This window comes from Diplotaxodon limnothrissa, unplaced genomic scaffold, assembly GCF_057381915.1.
Source record: "Diplotaxodon limnothrissa isolate DT_005_m unplaced genomic scaffold, D_limnothrissa_male_GT1.1 unmapped_scaffold_7, whole genome shotgun sequence".
Lineage (NCBI taxonomy): Eukaryota > Metazoa > Chordata > Actinopteri > Cichliformes > Cichlidae > Diplotaxodon > Diplotaxodon limnothrissa.
Window position 1 is genome coordinate 893,550 of NW_028188561.1, and position 25,607 is coordinate 919,156.

Below are 25,607 nucleotides of genomic sequence, written 5' to 3' on the forward strand. Positions count from 1 at the left end.
ATGTAATATACATCACTTATGCTTCCAACATTGTGCTGATGTCCTCTGCAGTGTCTTTGGAAACAAGCCACGCTATGTGCACCAAACATCTGAACTGCATTTAATGTTTTTGTTTATATTTTATGTATTTTTTAAAAATAATTTCTCTTTCAACACAGTATTGCAAGTACTTAGTCAAGTGGGCTCCTCACAAGAAGAGGAAAATGGATAGAGTGTGATGGCATCAGCCACACATGGGTAAATCAGTCCATTTGTTCACTTTATTAGTTTGTTTTGCAGTTTTCTTCATTAATATAATTCATTAATCATTTGGTTAAACCTAACATTGGTATTATGAGGCGCGCACATAGTAACATTGTGTGGTTTTTCTTAAATGTTTTGTTATATTAATTATGTTTCTCTTTCTTTGAGTTACCTGGGTTTGGGCGGTGGCTGTTTCCTGTCTGGGCAAAAGGCGTGGCTGAGGACTCTGGGAATTAGAGAAAAACATGTGAAGATGTAGCTTTTATGACTAGGTGGGGGTCGTCAGAAGCTATAAAAGACTGCGACCTAACCCTAACCTCTTTATGGGATGATCCCATTGTGTGTGTGTGTGTGTGTGTGTGTGTGTGTGTGACAGAGAGAGAGAGAGAGAGAAAGCCTTTTAATGGGATGATCTCATTGTAAGATTAAAATTCAATATATTTAGACTGGTTGACTGAATTGGATCTTGTGTGTATGTCTCTATGTGCATGTGTGTTTCCTTATGTGTACATATTTGTGATTGTGTGGCTGTTATATTTTATTTTTTTTGCCAATTTTTTTCATTTAACAAGTATATTTGAGGTACCCTCAGCATGTTCAGCATTTTTTCAGCTGTCCATTTTGCTTTTCCATTTTTTCTGTTTAAGTTATTACTATTGTGCTAAATCATACTATTTCTGCTATTTCATAAGATTTGTGCTTAATATACTATTTCTGCTTTTTATACAATTTGTGCTTAATATACTATTTCTGCTTTTTATACGATTTGTGCTTAATATAGTATTTCTGCTTTTTATAGGATTTGTGCTTAATATAGTATTTCTGCTTTTTATAGGATTTGTGCTTAATATAGTATTTCTGCTTTTTATAGATTTTGTGCTTAATATAGTTTTTCTGCTAAATGTAGTATGCTTAATCATACTATTTCTATATATTTCTGCCAGGTCCCCAGGCAGCCAATCCTCTGTGAGGATTGAGACATTAAAATATACAGATCACGGCCTGCACGGCCTCCCAGCCAGCCAATCAAATCTGAGGTCTTCCGTTTCCTCTCTCGTCATATCTCAGTGACGGATGTACATAGAGCAATGAAAATCGCAGTCAAAGTACACCAAAGTCCGCTGATTCACCCAGTACAAGAAGTATGCTTCTAGTCCACCTAGTCTTTGAGTTACACAACGTTTTGTAACTCCAAAAAAAAGCGTTTTTCGCCTCTCACCGCGATCTAATTCTGACTCCTCATCAGCCTGTTTTTCAAAGCGGCTCCTCTTTTTTCCAGTGTGCACCACTGGAAAAAAGAGGAGCCGCTTTGAAAAACGTGTCATTACCAACTGCACGTTGGTAATGACACGGGTCTGCAAGCCAAAGATCGTGGGTTCGATTCCACCTTGGTCAACATGTTTTTTCCCTACAAATTAATACACTGTCACAGACCAGTAATTCATATTCATCATTTATTACAATTCTGCAAACTTTTATGATTTTACCAGCTTTTCTAATATGGACCTCACATTCTTGTTAACACTCCAATGCACAAATACTCTTCCCTTTAGGCTCTGTGTATGTGTGTGTGTGTATCAATATTTCTCCCATTTTAAACTATTACTCCTCCATAATTGTATTTCTGTTAAATCAAAGTACTTTTACTACATCTTAGTACTTCTGCTCAATCATAGTATTTCTGCTAAATCATAGTATTTTTGACAAATCGTGATTTTTGTGCCAAATCATAACATTTGTGTTATGTTAAAGTATTACTACTAATTGGAGGAATTTCTGTCATGTTACAGTATATGTGCTAAATATAGTATTTCAGCCAAATCATACTATTTCTACTATATTATATTTTTCTTTCTAAATACAGCATTTCTGCTATGTTGTACTATTTTTCTAAATCATAGTGTTTCTGTAATGTTTAAGTATTTTTGGCTAAATATATTCTTTCTGCTATCTTATACTATTTCTCCTAAATTCTTGTATTTTTGAGAAGTTATCAAGTTTCTGGTAAGTTACAATATTTCTGCTAAGTTCTGCTATGCTATTGTATTTCTGCCAAGTATTATGTTTCTTCTAAGATATTGCAGTTTTGCTAAGTTATTACATTTTCGCAAAGTTCTATTTGCTTCTACAAAGTTTTTGCAATTTCTGCAACTTTTCAGCTTTTTCAGCTACTTTTTGCATGCAGCTTCAGCTTTAAGCATCCACACTGCATTTTCGCAGGAAATGCAAATTTTTCTAGTTATAAATTTAATTTTCTGCTAAAGGGGAGCATTTAACAGGTATTTTCATTAGAAAACTGTGTTTCCCAGGATCCTTTGTGGTAGACGAAAGTTACTCTGGGTTTTAGCTAGCAAAGAAAGTTTCGAGAAGCCATTATATGTTGCTCTGATGTCGAGAAGTTTATTTGTTGTACATTCCCCTTTTTGAAGCCTTATATAAAGACTATCGTTTCTACAACTGATGTCTGATCCATTTTTTTGGCTAAGTGGATTCGCCACATCATTTTTTCGTGCCGAAACCCAGGAGAAATGAGCGAACAGGACTTACGTGGAGCCGCCGCCGCCGAAGCTGCGGGAGTGGCGGATGACGAGCATCAGAGAGAAATGGAAAGAACAACACGGAAACGTGGGACGTTAAGAGGTGCTACCACACGACTTGTACATCAAATTGACTCCGAAATGGCTAAACCAGATCCGGACACTGACCATCTGAGCACATTACTGGAAATGCTGTCGGCAAAGGAGCTCAGCTTGTATGCCTTAGATAGTGAAATAGAACGTAAAACAGCTCTGGATGACCTGGAAATGGAGATCGAAAGCGCAGAGGAATATAAGGAGCGCATCATCCCGTCCAAGAGCCGTGCACGGCGCATAATTAAGCGAAATGAGGATTGCCGCGAACGAGCTGCGCATCAAAGGGTGAGTGACGATAGCTCTGCTCATTCATTGGCACAGAGAGCATCGGTAAAGCTTCCTAAGCTGATTATTCACAAATATGATGGAGATGCCAGTTTGTAGCAGGAGTTTTGGAGTCAATATGAAGCTGTTATTCACCACAATGATGCACTATGCAAAAGTTTACCTTTTTGAAAACCTATCTCACTGGCCAAGCAGCAAAAGCAGTTGCAAGACTAATGTTGACAGATGGAAATTATGACAACGCAATTGAGTTATGGCAAAACCGATATGGAAGAAAGGATGTGCGCACATGTGAAAACTGCTGAACCACACCCCTGTTAAAAAATCCTCTGATGTGCATGCTTTGAGGCAGCTGTATGATGAATGTGAAATTCAGATCAGAAGTTTAGAGTCATTGGGTGTAGTGTCAGAAAGCTACGGAAGTTTGTTATGCCCAATAGTGCTAAAGATGATTCCAGATGTTATAGCTCTTGAATACAGCCGTCAGAGAAATGGAGATGAAGAGTGGAAAGTGTCAGAAATGGTCACATTCCTACAGAATGAGGTTCAGAGCAGGGAAAGAACGCTGGAAATGACAAAGTCGTACAACCCACAGAAAACTGAAAATAAACTGTACAAGCCACCGTTCAGTGATGTGAGGTTTAAAAGGCCTAGCATACAATCTACTGCTGCGCTGTACACAGCCAGCCAGAAACAAAACACCTGTATATTCTGTGAGTGTGCCGATCACAAATCGGAAAACTGCCCAAATAATGACACGCTTCAAAGAAAGGACAAGTTAAAGACAATGGGGAGATGTTTTGTGTGTTTGGGACAGAAACACATTGCAAGATTCTGTAAGACCAAGAATGTGTCCTGTGAGAAATGTGGACGGAGACATCACGTTGCTGTGTGCTGTGGTGAAAGGGTGGATGTACAGGCCCCATCCCAACCAGAAGAAGCAGTGGTCTCCTCTGTGCTCCCTCATTCAGTAAGAGTGAAACCAGGTGAACAGAACACTGTGTTGCTACAGACTGCAAAGGTGTGGATTGAAGGCCCATCAGGCAGAAGGGTAGCTCGTTGCTTATTAGGTGGAGGCAGCCAAAGAAGCGTCATACATGAAACATTGGTGAAGAGCCTAAATTTACCAGTAATAAGGCAAGAGACATTGACACTACACACATTTGGGTCCTCCTTTCCCACAAGATCACAGCACAGCATAGTGAAGGTTATGCTTCAAAATATCTGGGATCCTAAACAGAGTATTGTAATAGAAGCTGTGGAGACCCCACAAGTGTGCTCGGCAATAATGAAGGTTCCTGGTGAACAGATCCAGCATGAGCTTAAGAAAAGAGGACTACAACTGGCTGACTTCCCAGGATCCAATGAGGAACCAGAGCTTGCTGTCCTCATAGGAGCTGACTACTATTGGCAGACCGTGACAGGAAGGGTGGAGAGACTTACAAAAACATTCGTGGCACTGGAGAGCACCTTCGGATGGTCTGTTCAGGGGCCAGTCTCTGCATCAAGTGTTACAGAGGCAACCTGCATGTTCATTCCGTGTAATGAAGAGAAACTCCTCTCCAAGCAACTGTATATTACATAGCTGGAATGTCCAGGGACAGGGATGAAAATTATGGAAGTTTAGCTATTTGTATTGTATCATTGGAAGGACAAGAGATTAGGATCATAACAAAAGGAAAGAATTAGTGGTTAGGATTGCACTTACCTTGAAACAAATCTTTGCCAGTCTGCTGTACTCTCACCACAGTCTGACGTTATTGCTCCTCCCCCTAAAGTTCAGGACGAGTCAGATCCTTCATCCAATCACATGATCTAATTTACCAACCTAGTTGAGGATACCAATACTTGGAATGGAAGATGAGTTGTTTGGAATCTTTACGGAAATTTAAATTAAATTAAATTAATATATTAACAGCTTTTAGGAATTTGGTTAGTGCAACAATTAACTCTTTTGAAATCACACCTAGTTAAAATGATCTTTGAATCTCAAAATTCTTGCTTGTAGATACTCCAATAAAATAGCTTCAAACAGACGTGTTGATGAACTCATTGGCAGCAGTACACAATTACATCTAAGAAAGAAAATAAGAATTTTAGGAATGTAACACAGTTTAATATAATTTGTAGATTACAACCTATAGTCTGACTAATTTCTTATCTGACTTTTGGACATATAAAATTATTTTGCAATGTAGGAAAGCATGACAGGAAAAGAATGAATGCTGTGATGTCAGATATAAATCAAAGGGATAGACATCTCTATCTGATCAGTGTGATGTGGAGATTAGGACAAGCTATGTGGAATGAACCACATTAACAGTGATCGAAAAAAAAAGAAATGTGAAATCAATAAATTGATCCCACACGTTTCCCGTTATCATTATCCAGTGGATCTAAGTGTCTTTTTGACTTGCTCACTTGCTTTTGAGTGAATGTTGTCTCTGTGGATACTTGGGTTTCCTCCAACAGTACAGAAAAGTTTCGTGTTAGACTTATTGGTGATTCCGAACCAGCCATGGATAGAAAATGGTTTAAATGAAAAAAATAATAAAGTGCTGTCCAAATGTATGGTTAAAATCTGATGTGGTCATGGCTTGCAGTACCACTGCAGGTGAGATGGACGCACCTCTATGATCTGCATCTACGAGCTAGCCTCACCACCTTAAAAGCTGTACCGGGTCCTGTATCAAGGGATGTTGCAAAGATGTGGAATAAACCATGCTGAAAAGCTTGAAAATGTCACTAGGCCTGCAGTGGTTTGTTACAGTGGTGCCAAAACCCAGGATAGTGGGCACTGCAGACCCACAAGCGGGCTAGCAAGGGGCCGAGCACTGCCACTCCCCCAAAGTTTGCTGTTATACTCAAAACAATCTTTAGCCAATCAGAGAACTGAATTCTGCTGTGTTTTATTGGGTACTGGACCTTGGAAAGTAGAAATACCCATTAGAAATTTTATGTGTAACTAATACAACTTAACTTAATTAACAGGATTTGCGCAGCTACCATTAGAAATATTTTTATTTGAAATTATACCTCGTAAAAGAAATCAATAAACTTTGACTCTGTAGTATTGATTAAAGTGCTGTATGAATGTTCACATAAACAATGGCTTTTTATCCGAGTTGCTATTATTAGTTGTTGTAGTATTTTATATTAATGATCAGAATCAGATACATTGTTAATCCCAAAAAATTGCAAATTGCTCTGCTTATTCACACAACCTATTGTCAGAATTTAAAATTAATAATCAGGAAAGTTAACCAATTGACCCCTGTGAGCATTAAGATTAGTACTAATATACAAACTGCTTCCAATTTTACAGTAGGTCTAATGGCCGTCACTGGTCATCAGGTCTCTAAATTCCCATTGTTCTTCTTCAGGATGTTATCCATATTGCAGAGCCATGAGCTTCTCCAAGATCTTATCCATATTGCATTTAAAAAAACACAGTCTGAGTACTCACAGCCCTGCCCATCGTCTATCTTGTCGGCCAGCCTTGTGGGATTTTGAACAGCTGTAGCCGCTTCTTGTTCTTCTATAGATAGAAGAACAAGAATAATAATATATTATTCATCACTGTCGTTACTTAGCATGTGTAATAAATACATTATTTATAAAAGTCATGATGTCATTACTGTGAGGTAGTGAGGAAGGAGGACTCAAAATGTTATAATGTAAGGTATAAATTGTATTTAAGTATATATTTTGTACACTGGAAAGGTATACATTGTACAAAATAGAAACTAGGAAATGCAGAGTAACACAAACAGGCAGGCAGCAAAACAGTTTGTCACCACAAGGAAACAGTGGCACACCAAAGCTACTTATTCCAAAGTAAGAAGGAAGTAAAGATAGCTGAGAGAACCTACCACAGATGTAGACAACAAAATTGTCTACATCTGTGGTAGGTTGAAAGTGAGTGATTTATATCTGACATCACGGCATTCATTCATTACTAGAGCTTGGCTATGAGGCGGCTCACAAGATTCTGGAGGTCCTGAGTCCTGCGCTCAGTAGTCTTCAGCACTTCTGTGTGATTTGCTTTTTCATTGCTCTCATAATCTGTCACAACCTTGTTGGTGATGAGGGACAGGCCCAAGACACGTAAGCGACGGTCAGGAGCCACGTCCTCCTGGACACGTGTGCCACAGTGACGAGCCACCACCACCTCCGGGACTGTGCTCATACCTAGACAGAGGGTAGAGGTTGACATTTAATTGAGTACATAAAAACATTCCTTTACATCTCAGTTAGTACTGAACCTTGAAAGAGACACGTTAAAAAGAAAAGGTGGTTTGACTTCAGCACTGTGGTATAGGTCAGTCTCCAAACACACAGGATCCTTCATTTCACAAAATGCAACTTTACAGCAATTTCTATTAGATAATCCCCGCTTAATTAATCTCCATGGCTTGGCTTTCTCTTATAAATGTGTAGTTACCAACCCAAATACGGCTAACACCTCACAGAACACGACGAACATGCCATAACAAATAGGCTTAAACTTAAGTGTAAAAGTAGTACTAAGATAGTTTTAAAAAATTGTGATAGTGGCCCTCCTGTGAGCAGCAAAACAAGCCAATATGACTATTATTAAAGTCATAAATAAACATAGGTATATCCAATGTTTTAGCAAACAGTTGCTTATTAAGAATTCATTTGGAGTCATTTTCTTATCGTTGTATGATGTATTTAAGATCCTAATTAACTTGTCTGCCATTTGTTGCTGCGTCTGTAGCATAAAGTGGCTTTTTAGCTGCCTGTTTTACTGTGAGGCAAAATAGTAAAGTTATGGGACAGACAAACCAATAAAGCATTGGTGAACTACAGTTAACTGCAGAGTCAAGTGATAGTCATCCTTCAGTTTTAAATATAGTCATTTGAAGTCCTGTTGAATTTTTTTTAAAAGGATTATGGCAGTGAAAGTTCATGAACTTAGATATTCATTTTTATTAGCTATCTTATAATAACTATTCTGTCATAAATGGCATATTTTCCTATAATTTAGAAACTACTCTGGCTGTGAACTGACATATGTAAAAGTAAACTATAGTAAAACTCAAAAAGATAATGAACCCAGGTAACAACTTTCAAAATGTATCATCTTTTTCTGCCAATTTTACTACACAGAAAATATTTACCATTAAACATGCTACATTTACTGTAACTGATCTGATGTAGTTAAAACTGGTTTATATCAAGTTCTTGCTTTGTAGGACATGAAAGTCTAAATCACATTATGATACATAATAACACAAACAAAACATCAATTGCTATACAGTGAAAAAAGAGTAAGAGGGTGTATGCTGTGATGTATATGATGTGAACCGGTGGTTACAAGGATGAAACAATGATCTCTGATGATAGCTGATTTTTCAAGTTGGTACTGAAAAAGGTGCACGTAAAACTGATTTAGTGATGAGGTGTCTTGTGTTATGCCCCTTAAGTGGAGCAGTAAGTGTTGGAAAGGAGTTATTGGTTTGAATTTGAAAGTAAAATTTAATGGCATTATTATCTGTGTAAATTAAAGAAAGTCAGGGTACTTGATCCATGTGCACAGGTGGAAATGAATCATATGAGCTCTATGATGTGTTCTTGGTTCAGTAATATCTCTTGTAGTGAGGGAACAAACTGAGAGGAAGTAGCACAGTAAACTGGGAGGCAGTGTTATGGCTCCCAGTTTGATCTCCACCAAATTATTTAGAATTAGAATTTATTCATGGATGGATCTAAAGAGCACAAGTGAATAAAACTGTAATGAAGGCAAACAATAAGCAAGTCCAATCACGTAACATAAACCTCATAACAACAAATCACAAATAACACTACTCAGATAGTTTTTCTGATTTGTCCCACTCATAGCCTGAATCCAAACCATTTACTGTTGACTTGTAGACTCTGCATGTATAAATTGTTATTTTAACCACGGAGCTGAATTATTTAAATAAGAAAACAGAGCTTGTATTTAAACCAACTTCACCTTCAAAAACACAAAAGTATTGTGCAGTATAATTGTGTGTAACTGTATACTACCACATAATGTGCAAAAAAAAGTGTGGGAGAAAAAAACAGGGGAATTAGAAGAAGCGTTTTCAAGAGTGAAGAATTGCAAAGTCATTCATACTGTATGACTTTGTAAAAAGTGGAGGTTATGTAATAATAACAGGAGAGCCAGGTGCCAAGTTGGTCTGTCAATGATCTGAACAAATAAGTAACAAATACAGACTCATACATAATACATAATAGATCACTAGGAGGACCAAATGAAAAATACTATCCTTTATACAAAACAACATTTTGCATGCATAGATTTTGAAGTCATTTTTAGGTCTTTAATTTAGTTAAGCCATCATATCTTGTGTACTTTTAAGTCTGGGGTTCAATATCGGACAAGTGAACCAGACAGGAAAACTCTGTCAAACATAAGCTTGTTTTTGCACTGTCCAATGAATCAGGTGAAAACTGATGCTTTTTTCCCATATGGAAAAGAAATAGTGAAAACTTGTAAAAGACTTGCATAAGATGTGGCCTACTTCATATAGTGAATCATATAAGGCTTATATGATTTACTTATGAAAGTGGACACTTTCTCATTACTTTTATATATTATTTTAGTAAGTATCCAAAACATACAAGTCTCATTTATATAATTTTTCAAGGGATCTTATATCTGTTTTCACTCCTGACAGATACAAACTTTATAAGATTTATATATATCTTTTCCATATGGGTTAGCTTCCACTAGTTCCAACTGTTGGGGTAATATTACTGCAGAAATTTAACTGCTGTCAGTACATCTTCAAAGTAATTCGTCTCTCCGTATATTTTTTTAATGTATGTATGGTGGCTCTTGTAGATGTACTGTTATGAAGTTTTAACCCTTTATGGTACCTTTTTAAAGGGCACTATCTGAACTGAGGATGAAGGAGCTGTACTAACCCACAGCATCAGCCCCCAGCATCTGAAAGAGTTTGCACTCAGCAATGGTTTCATATGTTGGGCCAGCCAACATGCAGTATACCCCTTCCTGCAGGAAGCTGTCATAGCCCAGTTCCTTTGCTGTTTTTCTGGTCAGGGCTCTCAGGTCACGGTCATATGCATCTGACATGCATGCGAACCGCACTCCGAACCTGCAGGGATAATTAATGCATGAATGAGACACAGGAGTAATGTATAAGATACAGATTTTCCTTTCACTGCCCTGCCTGAGTGTTTCTGTACCTCTCATCATTGTGCCCACACAGAGGGTTCTGTCCTGCAAATCCGGGCATGTTGATGTGATCTTTAATGAGCATGATGTCTCCCACACTGTAGGTGTCATTGAGTCCTCCTGCTGCATTTGTCACAATCAGAGTGCTCACACCCAGCAGATAGAAGACTCGCACTGGGTAAGTCACCTGGAAAGATAAAAATTGTATGCTTCAGAGAGAGCAGCTGTCACTCTTTTATGGTCTCAGTGTTTGTCAGAAAATTACAGAAGGGAGTTACAGGTAACCTGGGAATAATAGCAAAGCAAACAATTCATCATATGAAGCAAACATTATAAAAGTGCCAGCTTCTTTATGCACTGATGTCAGTAAGATTTTTATTACTGTAGGTTTTTGCGCATGTGTGGTACAGTCGTGGTTAGGGATGGGTATCGAAAACCGGTTCTTGTTGAGAACCGGTTCCCACTGTTTCAATTCCTTGGAATCGTTTGCCATTTTTGCAAACGATTCCCTTATCGATTCCAGTCGCCCCGAATGACGTCACCACGTTGCAGAGCGTCATTTACCTGGCAGGAAACACGGCGCCTAAGCGGCTCAAACGCTCAAAAGTTTGATTATACTTTATGAGAACCGATGACAACAGGGCAACTTGCAAAGTAGATATTTCATTTAAGGGAGGAAACACTACGATTATGCACAAGCATTTGCTCACAAAACACGCGATGACACGCGTTTTTAATTCCGCTCCGGACTCGCGAATCTCAACCCAGCAGCAGCAGTAACGTTTGCACGTCCTCTCCCGTTAATGCGGCAGGTAAATAATCAACTAACAGTGCATATTATGTTAGCGCAATCTGCCTTATTACAAGACCTGCCATTACTGTACATGTAGGTGACCATGATGAGAGAGACAGACAGAGTCTGGCTGGCGCTCGCTGGCAGTTCTCGCTGCAGTCTACCGGTAGCGTCTCCTTTCAGGCCAGGATAGACGAATGTCACCGAGCAGTGTCTAAGTTTGTGGTCAAAGGCTTGAACCCATTTGCCACAGCAGATGCCCCCGATTTTCGGTAAGTGAATGTGTTTAATTGTAGGCAGGGACATTACTGGATATTCTTGTGTAATTGCCACAGAACAATTTATGTTATACTTTGTTATTGCTACAGAAGAATATTTATTTTATTATTTTACATTTACAATTTTTTTTCCTGGGGACCCTGTGACACCCCATTGAAGAGCCGTAGGCTGGATCTCTTAAGATCTCACTGTTGGGTTTGTAAGGCCATGTTACTCCTAAATTTCTATCTTGTTCAAAGAGAAGATATAAAACAAAGTTCTAAGCTAATCGACCTTAGTGTTCTCCTTTTTTAAAAAAAAAAAAAAAGAATCGATAAGAGAATCGATAAAGAATCGAATCGTTAAACAGAATCGAAAATGGAATCGGAATCGTTAAAATCTTATCAATACCCATCCCTAGTCGTGGTTCTGTGCTAACCTTTATATGGCAACTGATGGCCCATAAATGACTGTTGCTACTTTTCACTGCAGTCACATTTAGAAATTGTTTTTTTCTATTTCACATTCCCCTAGAGATTGAATTGCCTATGAAAGTGCTCTGCTAGTTAGTGCAGAAATGTTATCGAGTAGCTTGCTACCTTGATAAGGTCAGTGCTGTCACTTTGGAATATTGGTATGCTTGATATAGGATTTGCATATTATAAGCCCACAACAAACTTTGTTCCATGGACAAAATTTAAGCAGAGCCGTGTGTAATAACAGGACTGCAGAACCTCTAAAAGCAAACGAATGATATAAGGTTTGGTGGAATACTTCTTCTAAAAAAACATATTCATTGTATAAGACAAAGTAATCAATTACAGGCACTTATTATTGCTGGTGTAATGTTTACTATACTAAATGTTTCAGATGAGTGTATTGCCATGGTAACAATAGCTGATCTGCCTAACCACAAGACAGTTGTGATAAGCGTGTCTTTAATTTGGCAGATATTCTGTCATAAAGCAAGCACTGGAACAATTAAAATGTGTGGACAACCAACAGAGTGTCACTGCCATTCACTGAGCCATGCAGTTACTGTACATGGTTAATAAAAACATCCCATCTAATGTTATCTTGGCTTTATTTTTTTCAGGTTGCCAAGTAGGGCTTAAGGACCATAACACAGGACAAAGTCCAGTACATTCTGCCAGAAAAGCAAATTTGTAGTAGAAAATTTTACTTAAGATGGCATAGGTGGGGGGTGGCATATGCAGACGACTCATCTAGAGACATTTAAAATGTTGTTTGTCTATACTTCTAACTGGATATAAGAGGACTATAAAGCATCTGACCTTCTGTTACTATAAAAAAATGTGTCTTTTTGATTCAGGGGGGTCATATGGAGAATTTTATGTGGATATGGCATGTGAAAGCGGGTAATAAAAGTCAAACCAGCATACAGTCTCCACAGGCCAAAGGGCAATCCAATGTGACACACTGGTTGTCATCTCAGCACTTCAGCTGATCATTCTACAAACTTGGTAAATTGTTACCTCAAGTTGTACCTATCCTTGATCCTTGATGTCATAAACCCAAATTTCCCTTCTGGGACAATTAAAGGATTATTCTATTATTATTCTATTCTATTCTATTCTATTCTATTCTATTCTATGTAAGCGTTTAAAAATCACTAGGCTATTTGGGAGAAAGTCTTAACCCTCTCAAGGCAGGCGTTGCCGATTTGCAACAGTTAAAAACTAACAACCTGATTAACCCACATACATATTTTATGAGGTTTTTTTTTACTCAGAAGTACCACTGCAGGCTGTGCATTAGCAACAAAAAGTTTAATTTGAGCCTGAGAGGGTTAATTGTCTTAGAGAACAGCGTTCTCTCATAGAATATAAGCTTTATGGAAGAAAGTCTGATTTTGACTCATCAATTTAAAGAGCAACAATCTATTTTGAAGGCAGTTTGAACTGCATGTTTTTCTCAGTGTGACTGACTATGTCAGAATTTAAACTGCTGGCTGAATTCTACAGTACAGTGCATCGTTTGCATCAGCAAGGTCTCAAGACACAGAAGCGAGTTGGGTTGTGTAATGGAAATGTTGTATTTGTTCCAGAGTTGCTTGTTTTTTCACAGCACAATAATGCTGATTCATGAGTTATGAAACTATTCTATGAAACATGATTGATACAGTCTTGAAGCCCCTGAATGTTCTGCTGAGGGAACGACTACACCATATGAATGTGAAATGAGTACACCACTTCGACTGTGTGCCGGGCCAGAGTCTCAGTCCCATATGCATATAATAACCTTTTTAATGAAAACTCTGAATGATGACTGCTTTTTATTTGTCTTGTTCTTTCGTTACTGGATTTCTTCTGTAATTTGGGATAGAAATTGTGACAGAAAGCTGCTCATGAGGCAAAGCAATAACAAATAAATGTCTATCTTTGCACATTTTCACATGGAAGCCATTCAAAATGCAGTTAGATCAAATATAATCCCAGCAGAGCAGAGTATGGAAGTGGACAAATAATGGGTTATGTTAGGTTTTGTATTGTTGATTGTCATTTATGCTTAGAAATATTTAACCATATATTCTTAGAGGTGTATAATCAATTGTGTAGTGATAGGACTGTGATCTTTAGCAGGACACAAAGGCTTGGTGTGTATTCCACACCTACATCCTGGGAGCATGGGAAGAGGTCGTACCTTGTCTTATTGTTTTATGGTAGGATTAACGTAGCTACGTCTGTTCTAGTCTAAGTGCTTTTTGTTTAGATGAACTGCTGGACTTCCTCACCGTGTTATCTAGGGTGAACCATCTAGGGTGAGGGGGGGGTCTACCCTCTTCCTGACCAAGGATGTTATATGACCCTTTGATCAGCAGTACCACACATACACACACACACACACACACACACACAAACACACACACACACAGTATTCTTTGTTCACATGTATACCTATGTAAGATGCTATATGTTAATGACCCTATGCATATTCATGTAACCACAATAAAAGGAGTGCTGTGGGGAGCCTGGCTGAGAGTCTGATGGAGGTCAAGTGGTAGGACGACACTTGGCTCTAGGCAGGTCTCCCTCATGCATGAGTAAACCAGAGAACTTTGGTGCCTACTTCATGTTTTGCTTGCTGTGTAATTATATTGTCTTTAACGTTCCAGCGAATAGGTTCAAGCTACAAACCTATCAGGTTACATCCCAAAGAGTAAACACCAGGTATCTGCTACTCACAGTAGCTCAAAGAAAACACCAAGCTTTCTTAACATAAGCAGAATACGCTACTAAAGCTCCCCACACGAGACTGGTCCACACACTGACTAACCAGCTCTTCACTAGGTGGCTGATTGCTGAATAAAGCCAGCTGTCCACTGGCTCCTCGGGCGAGCTGGGTGGAAGCTAAACTACTGGATGAGAAAAACACACCCACACAACACACAGACTTGCTAGGGCTGTAACAAATATAAAACTCATATCAGAGACATGACTGTTTTTAGCCATACTAGCCTCACTGCTATTTAGATGATTAAGAACAGTCATGTCTCTGTATTTACTGCAGACTGAAATAGTTGAACTTTTGCTTTGTGTGGAACCAACATTTTCTTAGAACTGCAGCTATTTATAATTGTAATCCCACAACACCAGTTTAAATATTGGTAATTTATTACTTATTTTTATTGTGAAATGGTAAATGGCCTGTATTTATATAGCGCTTTACTAGTCCCTAAGGACCCCAAAGCGCTTTACATATCCAGTCATCCACCCATTCACACACACATTCACACAATGGTGATGGCAAGCTACATTGTAGCCACAGCCACCCTGGGGCGCACTGACAGAGGCGAGGCTGCCGGACACTGGCGCCACCGGGCCCTCTGAAACCACCAGTAGGCAACGGGTGAAGTGTCTTGCCCAAGGACACAACGACCGAGACTGTCCAAGCCGGGGCTCGAACCGGCAACCTTCCGATTACAAGGCGAACTCCCAACTCTTGAGCCACGATCGCCCCCAGAGTGAAATAAAGAGTGAAATAACTATACATTCTATATAAGATGGCTGTAGCCAATGTGACATCAGAAAAGAAAAAGGTGGTCTAATCTGGGTAATAAAAGGTACCACAAGCAGTAGATTATCTCTACATACTGCTGCTTACCGTTTGTATGTTGTAACCCTCGTAGAAATGGAATCTCCCCTGCATACAGACACACTCGCAGCCATTCAGCTTGCCAAACACCAGCTGCCCTGCATGACCCTGCACTGCACAGCACACGCGTAGCATTAGCCATTGCTGGCATGAATATGCACACTGTCCAGACAGTAATAATGAGTTTTAGGAAACCGCTTACCAGTGCTGGTGGGAAAACATGGAATATCCTCATATTTGAACACTATCTTCTCCTCCAGCAGATCAGCTAGACCGCCCAGGCCTGAACCACAGATGATGGCCACTTTGGGACGCTGCTTTGTACGGTTAAGCAGCCAGTCCGCTGTCTCCTTATAGTCTTCATAACTGTATATGAAAGTGTTAAGGAACATAAACAATATCAAGTCAACATGTGCAGTTTTAACTGAGAATACAAAAGTAAGACATTGTTGAAAACAGAAGAACCAGCAGAACAGCTTCAACTGAAAGTTCTTTTAACTTCTATAGGCAATCATTAAAAGTCAGAACTCTAAAAAATAGAAAGATTAATGAGTTTTGTTCAGTTAAGGCTTTCCTGTGTGGATCAACTAGCCTGACCTGTCTATCCAGCTAAAGTGTGTCCCTTTGTGATGACAAAGTTTCCACAACTCATGTAAAGCTAATGCTCATTGTCTCACTGGTTGCACTGGTAGAGTTACCCACTATTCAGCAACAGCGATGTTAAAAATAAGTGAAAAGATCATCTGGAGGAGAAATGTGGGAGTAAAAACCCACAGAAATGAACACTGTAAAAATATGATTCAATGATGCAGGGTGCAACACACTGAAGGGCTTTTACTTTGCTATTTTGAGTGCACCAGGCAAATTATAATTCAGGGGTGCTGATTTGATTGGGAATGCCCCAAGGTACTACATTATATAAAGCCTGAACCAGTCTGTAATTCTGGTTATAAATGTGGTAGTAAAGCTATAACCTTGTTAATGTTCCCTCAATGCCTCAAGTCAAGCCTTGTTGTTAAAATACAGGGACACTTCAGGCTGTGGCCTTTACCAGATCAAGCTGAAGCAGGGGAAAGCCCAAAGACTCTAGAAATCCTATCTAAGATATATGCTATATTTGATTAGAATTAGATGTTCTGGCTTATCTTTTCCATATTCCACCTTTTTCTTTGCTAAAAATCTAGCATGGAATTATTTTAGCAACAGTAGAAGTTTTGGCAACTGTGATGGAGAGTTCAGTCAAAGTCATAAAATTTCCATGAAGTAAGAAAGTGGGCCAGCTGCCAAATATATCAAGGGTCTATGCATCAAAAATTTTATCCAGAAGAAAGAAACTGAAAGTAACTGAATCATTATCCAGTCTGTCAGTTGCAATCGTGGCTCTATAACTAATTCTTCAGGTGGTAATTTTCAGCTTTGTACAAGAACACCAGTCAGGAAGATTAACACATGACTGTACAAAGGTCTGCTGGATTAGAAGGTGGAGAATAAATGACAGCATGTCAGGTTATTTAACCATTGCATGTTTTTTTTTATCAGTGATTTATAAACCCAAGCAATGGAAACATGGAGACATCAGCAGGGGTGTATAATATGTAGCATAGCAATAAAACCATCTCTTATTCAGCAAGAACATGATGACAGCTCTCATTTCTGTAATTCTGCTGTAACTTTTTATTTAAGGGGAAGTAAACTTTCCCCATAAACAAGATGAATTTACTTTTGAGTGGCCAACTAGACTTACCAAATAACAATTATAAGAACTTGATGTTTAGCCATCTTTGTATGATGGTGTTAATCTGTTAGATTATCCTGTTTTTTAAATTACATAATAACCTTACAGTGTCTACTATGAGTTAGCATTTTAAAGTCATGTCAAAATGACAGCTTGTAAAAAAAACTGTGAAAAACTCAGTACAATCCATGTTTCATTAACTAAACCAAATTTAGTTGCAATAAGTTAAAGTAGCTGTTTTCTGTGTCATCCTCTACACTAGCTTCTAATTTTACAGAGCAGAATCTTAAAAGCAGAACCTCTATAAAGCCTTCTGCTTTTGTAGAGCTAATAACACCTGGATGTTACTTACTTTTTTTTAGTCCTGTGGCAGTAGTTTTTCACAGCTACACCTAGACTTACACCTACACCTAGCAACATATAGAGTAATATATGAGTAAGCCAGTACATTTTATTTCGATTTTTCTCCTACCTGCCTTTCAATTGAGCTCAATGTTTATCTAGGTTACGTTTGTCTTTGAGCTCACTTTGTGATTATTTTCAATTATATAACAGCAAGCAGGAAGTGAGTTTGTAAGGGCTCTCCTTCCCTTGAACTGGTGGGCTGGTATCGTGTGGAGCTGTCCGTGGTGCTGCGGGAAATTTGTATTCAGGCTCTGAAGCCTGACTGCCACATATTTCTGGCATTCCGAACACAAAGTCCCGAAAACACAAAAGGCAGCTTGACTAGTCGCGGTAGTTGCTAAGCCCCAGGCTTTGAATTAGACACACAAGACAGGCCTGTAAAGTAGGCGAACGTGCAACCAGTCTGACTAGATCATTATGATAGATAGCAATGACATTTGCATTTTTATATATTAACAATGCAGGTTATTCTTCCCTCACGCTGTAGGTAAAGGCTTCCACCTGTCATATTACGACAAGCTCACTTCATAAGAGGAAAACCCTCATTGGCTGGTCTAATCTTCAGAAATAAGCGTCCTGTCACTTTTGCCTTCATTATACGTTTCTCAAAACGCACAAGATGCTTTATGTAAATCTTAGGATTTATTCTTTAGACCCCCTTCAACACCGTCCACATTCCAATTAGCGTAGTGGCCTTGACAATCATTAGGCTCTTTTCACTAACATCCAGCCTTGTCATTCCTACCTGCACTGACTGCTGGAGGGGTTTGCCGCTTCCATATCCGACGATGGCGACGATAAGGTCCCGTTTAGTGTTTATTTTCACAGGTGCTTCCCGTGGATGGCGCCAGTTAAAGCCGCCGATAGAGACTCTTCTGCTTGGGTGGACGGAGTGCGGAGGGGGTGTTGCGCGTTGACGTCAAGACATTTCGAAGGGGATGGGCGGGGCTTACACAGAGTGCCGGTGTTGTGCCAAAAAGTGATTGTCTGCCAGAAACTGATTGCCGTCCGCGGGAGCGCGCGCAGCTGCTTAAAGCTGCAGCGCCCGGATTACTTGTGTTGCCAGCTACTTCCGAGCAACTGATATAACGTGGGGGGAAAAAACCAAACACATTTATGCCTTCGTTATTAGGCAAAGGTATGCATTTATGGAGCTTTAACGTTTCCTGTAACCGAATTATGGCGCTTATCAGAAGGTTGCTTTCAGTGTGTAGCGCAGTCACGAATGACTACACGGAATAATTAATGCCTACAGGTTTAGTATGTCTACTCTCGTTGTTCATATTTTTTATAAGACTGTCGAATAGTAGTTAAAACAATAAAGACCTATTGTGCCAGTATCACCATGACTCTTTCTTGTTTGTTCAGAATAACGACTGAGAACATGGCATTTTAGCGCTACCAAAAAGCGATTGTGGCCTATAACTTGTCACTGAAACAATATTTCGGCTTCAAACTTGTTGGATATATTCCAGAAGGGTTACATGTGATATATTATATCCCAAAAACTCTCCAAGAACTGCTGAATAACTTGTACAGGAACAATAAAACTGACAATATGCCATTTTCAAGCTGCCAAAAAGTGATTGTGGCCTATAAATTGTCACTGAAACAATATTTCTGCTTCAAACTTGTTGGGTATCATCCAAAAGGATGATATGTGGCACATCATATCCCAAACAGTCTCTAAGAAATGCTGGATAACTTTTAAAGGATCATTAATACCTATAATGTGCCATTTTCAACCTGCCAAAAAGTGCATAAAATGTCAAATTTCATTCACTCTCCAAGAACTGCTGAATAACTTGTACAGGAACAATAAAACTGACAATATGCCATTTTCAAGCTGCCAAAAAGTGATTGTGGCCTATATCTTGTCACTGAAACAATGTTTCTGCTTCAAACTTGGTGGATGTCATTCAGAAGGGTCCTATGTGACATATTATATCTCAAACACTCTCCAAGAACTGCTGAAAAACTTTTAAAAGAACATTAATACCGATAATATGTCATTTTCAAGCTGCCAAAAAGCGATTGTGGCCTATATCTTGTTAATGAAAAACTATTTCTGCTTCAAACTTGGTGGATGTCATTCTGAAGGGTCCTATGTGACATATTATATCTCAAACAGTCCCTTAGAACTGCTGAATAACCATTAAGGGAACGATAAAACTGATAATATGCAATTTCCAACCTGCCAAAAAGTGATTGCCGCCTATATCTTGTCACTGAAACAATATTTCTGCTTCAAAATTGTTGGATATCCTCCAGAAGGGTTACATGTGATATATTATATCCCAAACATTCTCCAAGAACTGCTGAATAACTTTTAAAAGAACATTAATACCGATAATATGTCATTTTCAACCTGCCAAAAAGTGATTGTGGACTATATCTTGTCACTGAAATACTATTTCTGCTTCAGACTTGGTGGATGTCATTCAGAAGTTGTAATGAATGGTGGACTGAGTATTTTGCAAGATTGTTATTTACATACTTATTTGTATAACACTTTTAACAAAATACTCATGTTACCTTGTTTTGTCTAATTCACACTGGCTGCAAGATTTACCCACGGTGGTACCACAGGAGCTGTGCCAAGAAGCCCTGCAAGACCAAAAAAAACCCCATTTGTTTGTGAAGCATGTACCCAGTACGAAAAAGTCAGCATAACGAAAATAAACTCCACCTAAACTTAGTTTATATCTGACCCAGACAGACTGCAGGTCATACCTTCTTACCTGAAGTTCAGTTCACCTGACACTCGGACTCCTCGGGTCTCTGCTCCTCCTGCCTCACCTTTCCCTCATCCACCTGCTGGCCTCCACCACTTGCTAATGAATCTGTGGATGCGCCACGATAGCCACCACAAGAAGTAATGAATAACGAGCCTATCTAAATCCCAGTAACGATTAACGTGTTCCTGATTTTGGCATAATAACTAGTTACCGTGCTCATTATCACAATAATAACATAGTTACTGTAACGCATTACTTAATAACGCGTTAGTCCCTACACTGCTGAATTCCGCCTGGGTAAAGTTTCAATTTGTAATTGGCCCAGTTTAGCTGCACAACAGTTCCAGAAAAACTGTTATTATCCGGAACTGGGTAACAAAGCCTTGGAATAAACAATCTCAAGGCCCTTATCAATTAGCAGCTACTCAGATCGACTCACCCCCTTATCACCACAACTTGGCTTGGATTGACTGGTTTCCCATTACAACCTAGTACTACCTTGTGTGCATGCTTGTCAACATAGCAATGCATCTGCACGTCCCACGACGTCAATAATGTGCGATACGAAGACTAAAGGTGGACATTTAGGCAAGAATATACCTACTGCTTGGTCTGTGGCTTTTCGTCAGACTCAAGGATCACCGCATTTCTTTTTTTTGGGAGCTATTTCCCTCGTTGCTGGGTTTCAAAGATGACGGTTTTGACTTTCGTGAATGAGAAGCTCTCATGATTCATTGAGTGACACTACTGACCAGCAAATCAGTGTCATGCAGTGTGACGACATCACATTTTAATACCTGCTCGGATCGTTTGGATCTGAAAAAGTACCAGGTACCAGTAGGGATGGGTATTGATAAGATTTTCACGATTCCGATTCCATTTTCGATTCTGTTTAACGATTCGATTCTTTATCGATTCTCTTATCGATTCTTTTTAAAAAAGGAGAACACTAAGGTCGATTAGCTTAGAACTTTGTTTTATATCTTCTCTTTGAACAAGATAGAAATTTAGGAGTAACATGGCCTTACAAACCCAGCAGTGAGATTTTAAGAGATCCAGCCTATGGCTCTTCAATGTGGTGTCACAGGGACCCCGGGGGAAAAAAATTGTAAATGTAAAATAATAAAATAAATATTCTTCTGTAGCAATAACAAAGTATAACATAAATTATTCTGTAGCAATTACACAAGAATATCCAGTAATGTCCCTGCCTACAATTAAACACATTCACTTACCGAAAATCGGGGGCATCTGCTGTGGCAAATGGGTGCAAGCCTTTGACCACAAACTTAGTCATTGCTCGGTAACATTGGTCCATCCTGGCTTGAAAGGAGACGCTACCGGTAGACTGCAGCAAGAACTGCCAGCGAGCGCCAGCCAGACTCTGTCTCTCTCATCATGGTCACCTAAACGCACAGCAATGGCAGATAAGGCAGATTGCGCTAACATAATATGCACTGTTAGTTGATTATTTACCTGCCGCATTAACGGGAGAGGACGTGCAAACGTTACCGCTGCTGCTGGGTTGAAATTCACGAGTCTGGAGCGGAATTAAAAACACGACATTCATTTAAGGTTGTCGCGTGTTTTGTGAGCAAATGCTTTTGCATATTCGTAGTGTTTCCTCCCTTAAATGAAGTATCTACTTTGCAAGTATTGCAAGTTGCCCTGTTGTCATCCATTCTTGTAAAGTATAACCAAACTTTTTAGCGTTGAGCCGCCATGTTTCCTGCCAGGTAAATGACGCTCCGCAACGTGGTGACGTCATTCGTGGCGACTGGAATCGATAAGGGAATCGTTTGCAAAAATGGCAAACAATTCCAAGGAATTGAAACAGTGGGAACCGGTTCTCAACAAGAACCGGTTTTCGATACCCATCCCTAATAATAATTATAATAATAATAATTATTAGTATTAGTATTAGTATTATTATAACTGTATCTCAGTTCCAAGAAAGCAATCTCTAATATTACAAACATTATCTTAATTCCAAGCACCCAATCCCAAATACCAAGAACTGTATGTGAGTTCCAAGAAAGCAATCTGTAATAACAAAGACCAGGGCATCCCTGGGCACACGTGCCATCGCTGGCACGTGAAGGGTTTACTGATGGCATGACCATAGCTGGACTGGCCACCGGGCATACCGGGCACTTGCCCGATGGGCCGGTGGTGATTTTTCATTTTTATGGGCCGATGTGGAGGCTTTTTTTGTTTGTTTTTTGTAACCATATAAACAATGAAAAGTGGTGGATTGGCCAGATGCTGTCTGATGTGTAAAAATAACTCAGTTGTTTGGTCATGGCTATGGCAGAGCTTCCACAGCGTCCAGCGGTTGGATGAGGGTATGGGGAGGAAGAGAGACCTGAGGCAGCCACCGGTGCGAGTGTCAGGTGAACTGAACTTCAGGTAAGAAGTTATGACCTGCAGTCCATCTGGGTCAGATATAAATCAAGTTTAGGTGTAGTTTATTTTCGTTGTACTGACTTTTTACAGTCAGTTACAATAACTTGTACTGCGTACTAGCTAGCATGACTGAGTTTCGGTGAATCGTCTCGTATTCAGAGAAAATATTACTTGTTTCGTATTGAGCTGAAAAAGAACACCGTTTTTCCCGTACTTCAGCTAGAATGAAAAAAAGACACAAAGCTGGAGTTATTCTGCATCTTTACGCTGTCAGCTGCATCTTCTTCTCTCATTCTCTCCTCCTCCCTCTCCTGTTGCTACTTCAATCATAAAACTGATCAGCTGATCGGCTTTTCTCTCTTGCTTGTTTATCGCTCACTATGCGCCAGAAAGAGGAAACCAGCGGATTTCACGCTAAACAACAGCAGCACGTTTAAGCTTGATCAGCTGTTGTTGTTGCTGGAGCCCCAGCTGTAAAAGCTGCTGGTCATGATATTGTGTGGTTATCTGGTGAGACGGAAACATGAAACCAGGAGATGTCCTTACTGAATCATCAGAGCTGAACAAGTGATGGAGAAACAGGTTTACCTTTTAGGTGACATGAATGAGTTGAAGGGAAGTTATGAACTGTTTCTGAGACAAATAAAACCAGGATCCTTTTCTATGAGGACAAGAATGGCTCTTGGTGAAGGCAGTCACACTTTTCACCTCTCCCTTCCCTTATCTTTCCTGCTTAGCGTCTTGTGTCCTTTTCTAGTCTCGTCTATTACTTTTTCCCTGGAACACTCTCTCACAATCTGTTCTCTAAAACATAAAAGACGAATTATGGATTTGATCAACTGGCCCCTGAATGTAATTGACACCCTCTTCTCAACGACAAGCCTGGGCTTGGGTCAGTCTGACTGTAAGACATTGAAGACACCTTTTCGGAACCATGATAACACACATATACACATGCAGATATACACTCATCCCCCCTCTCCTTCCAAATGCCTTCGACGCTTATTCCCTCCCGATGCAAACGGTAGATCAAAGGGGACCAGCGCATATGCTGCAGGCCTAGATGTGCTGTCTAAACTGGCTGTCTCTCACCTTTTACCCATCCATGCCGATTGTCATGTGTTTCTGTGGTGTATTAAGAGTTTTTTCATGTGCTATGCGCAGAGTTGTTTTTTCTGTTGTCAAACTGATCTCCCTGTTGGAGCTCAGTCTTGGGGGAGTTCGTTTTTCTCGTTGTTTTTCCTGATGTTGTGTATTTCCCATTGTTCAATTCCAGGTCGCTGCTCATGCGGCTGACCGGCCAACTACCTAGCCTGACCTGTCTCCCCAATGTGATGTTTGTGTATTGTATGTACGGTTGGCAAAGTCAGTCTCTAAATTGCCCCTCGGGGATAAAGAGTCTTCTGAATCTGAATCTAAATTTCTTTGTGCCCTCCTTTCCCTGTTAATGCCCTACCTGACCCCCTGGCAAAGGTTTGCTAGACCCGCCCCTGCACAGTTACCAGCTGTCAGCTAGCTTTTAATAAATTATTATCTTAATCTTACAACCAAAGTTTTTATCTGACGTAAAATGTATACAAATCATACATATACCAACAAGACAGTGTACATCACTGTCACAAAAGCATTTGTTTTCATTCAAAGACTTTATGGCTTTTCCTCTTCCTAATACCTGGTGGGCCGGTCTCTAGTCAAAATGCCCGGACTGATTATTTGTCCCAGTCCAGCATGTATAGACCAATGTTATCTTTTCTGATCAAACTAGAAAACTTTAATGAGCTGCTGGATTTGTCTTGGATTAACTGGCTGGACACAGAGGACATCGAAATTCAGCTGATTGAACTGAAAAGCTTGACTATGTGGGGTCAAAGGTTGCAGATCTCCGAACGCAGCTGGAATCCATAGCTGTGCTTGCATTTTCACCAGCTGGACATCACTACCTGACAAGTTTAATTGTCTTCAGAACATTGCAGAGACTGCGTTCGGAGATCTGCAACCTTTGTCCCCACATAGTCAATCTTTTCAGTTCAATCAGCTGCATTTCGATGTCCTCTGTGTCCAGCCAGTTAATCCAAGGCCTTATTGACAGTATTTTGCTCTACATATCTGTGTGAGCAGATTTTCTCTCACACAAATAGTGTCCTCAGGCAGCCGTCTGAATGCTGGACAATCGGAGACCTGTGTCTCTGAGTGGGAGACCAGAGATCACATTGACATGTGTATCTCTGTATTGTTGGGTGATCGTGGCTCAAGAGTTGGGAGTTTGCCTTGTAATCGGAAGGTTGCCGACGGACTAGTAAAGCGCTATACAAATACAGGCCATTTACCATTTTTACCATTTAACAAACATGCCATATTGGCCCAGTTTATTTTTCTTATCATTGTTCTGAGGAGACCATAAATAGCGTTTACATTTTCGGTTGTACAGTTCATTTGCTGTTATTTTTATTTATTTATTTAGGACAGTGCATGTTAATGAACATAAATGTAAAAAAAAAAATTACATGAATGTAAACATGCCAGATTATAGCCAAAGGCTAATTTCCATCTGTTGTCCTTAAACATAAAAAATAGACATAATAATTCATAAAAATTCATCATTCATTCATAATAAAAACTCCATCACCAAACTTACACATACACACCATTCTGTTCCCAAATAAAACATTAAAACTATACAACTCATACATGATCACACACTTGATTTGTCCATAACTAGTTTTTAACCTTTCCCTTAAACAAATTGAGTGTAGAGCATTCTCTAATGGGTTGAGGAAGACTG

The 25,607-nt window shown here is 39.5% G+C and overlaps 1 protein-coding gene across 2 annotated transcripts; it reads right to left on the reverse strand.

The window, feature by feature from the left end:
- Positions 1-7,119: 7,119 nt before the first annotated feature.
- Positions 7,120-18,461, reverse strand: LOC146606812 (purine nucleoside phosphorylase-like). 2 transcript variants are annotated; one of them, XM_085349386.1, is made up of 6 exons: positions 18,427-18,461; positions 15,744-15,907; positions 15,551-15,654; positions 10,386-10,561; positions 10,104-10,294; positions 7,120-7,352 (listed from the first exon to the last, which is right to left on the reverse strand). In XM_085349386.1, exons 1-6 carry the CDS (start codon positions 18,459-18,461, stop codon positions 7,120-7,122), a joined length of 903 nt encoding a protein of 300 aa, XP_085205512.1. The 2 variants fall into 2 exon arrangements, with proteins under 2 accessions (XP_085205512.1, XP_085205511.1); XM_085349385.1 differs by having other exon boundaries at positions 15,744-15,913.
- Between the last annotated feature and the right edge of the window lie 7,146 nt (positions 18,462-25,607).

Coding starts and splice junctions, on each gene's coding strand:
- LOC146606812 (XM_085349385.1), bottom strand. CDS start 18,461: ATGGAAGCGGCAAACCCCTCCAGCAGTCAGTGCAG. Junction 15,914..18,426: donor CCCTCCAGCAGTCAGTGCAG/GTAGGAATGACA, acceptor TAACACTTTCAT/ATACAGTTATGAAGACTATA. Junction 10,295..10,385: donor TGTGGGCACAATGATGAGAG/GTACAGAAACAC, acceptor TTATCCCTGCAG/GTTCGGAGTGCGGTTCGCAT.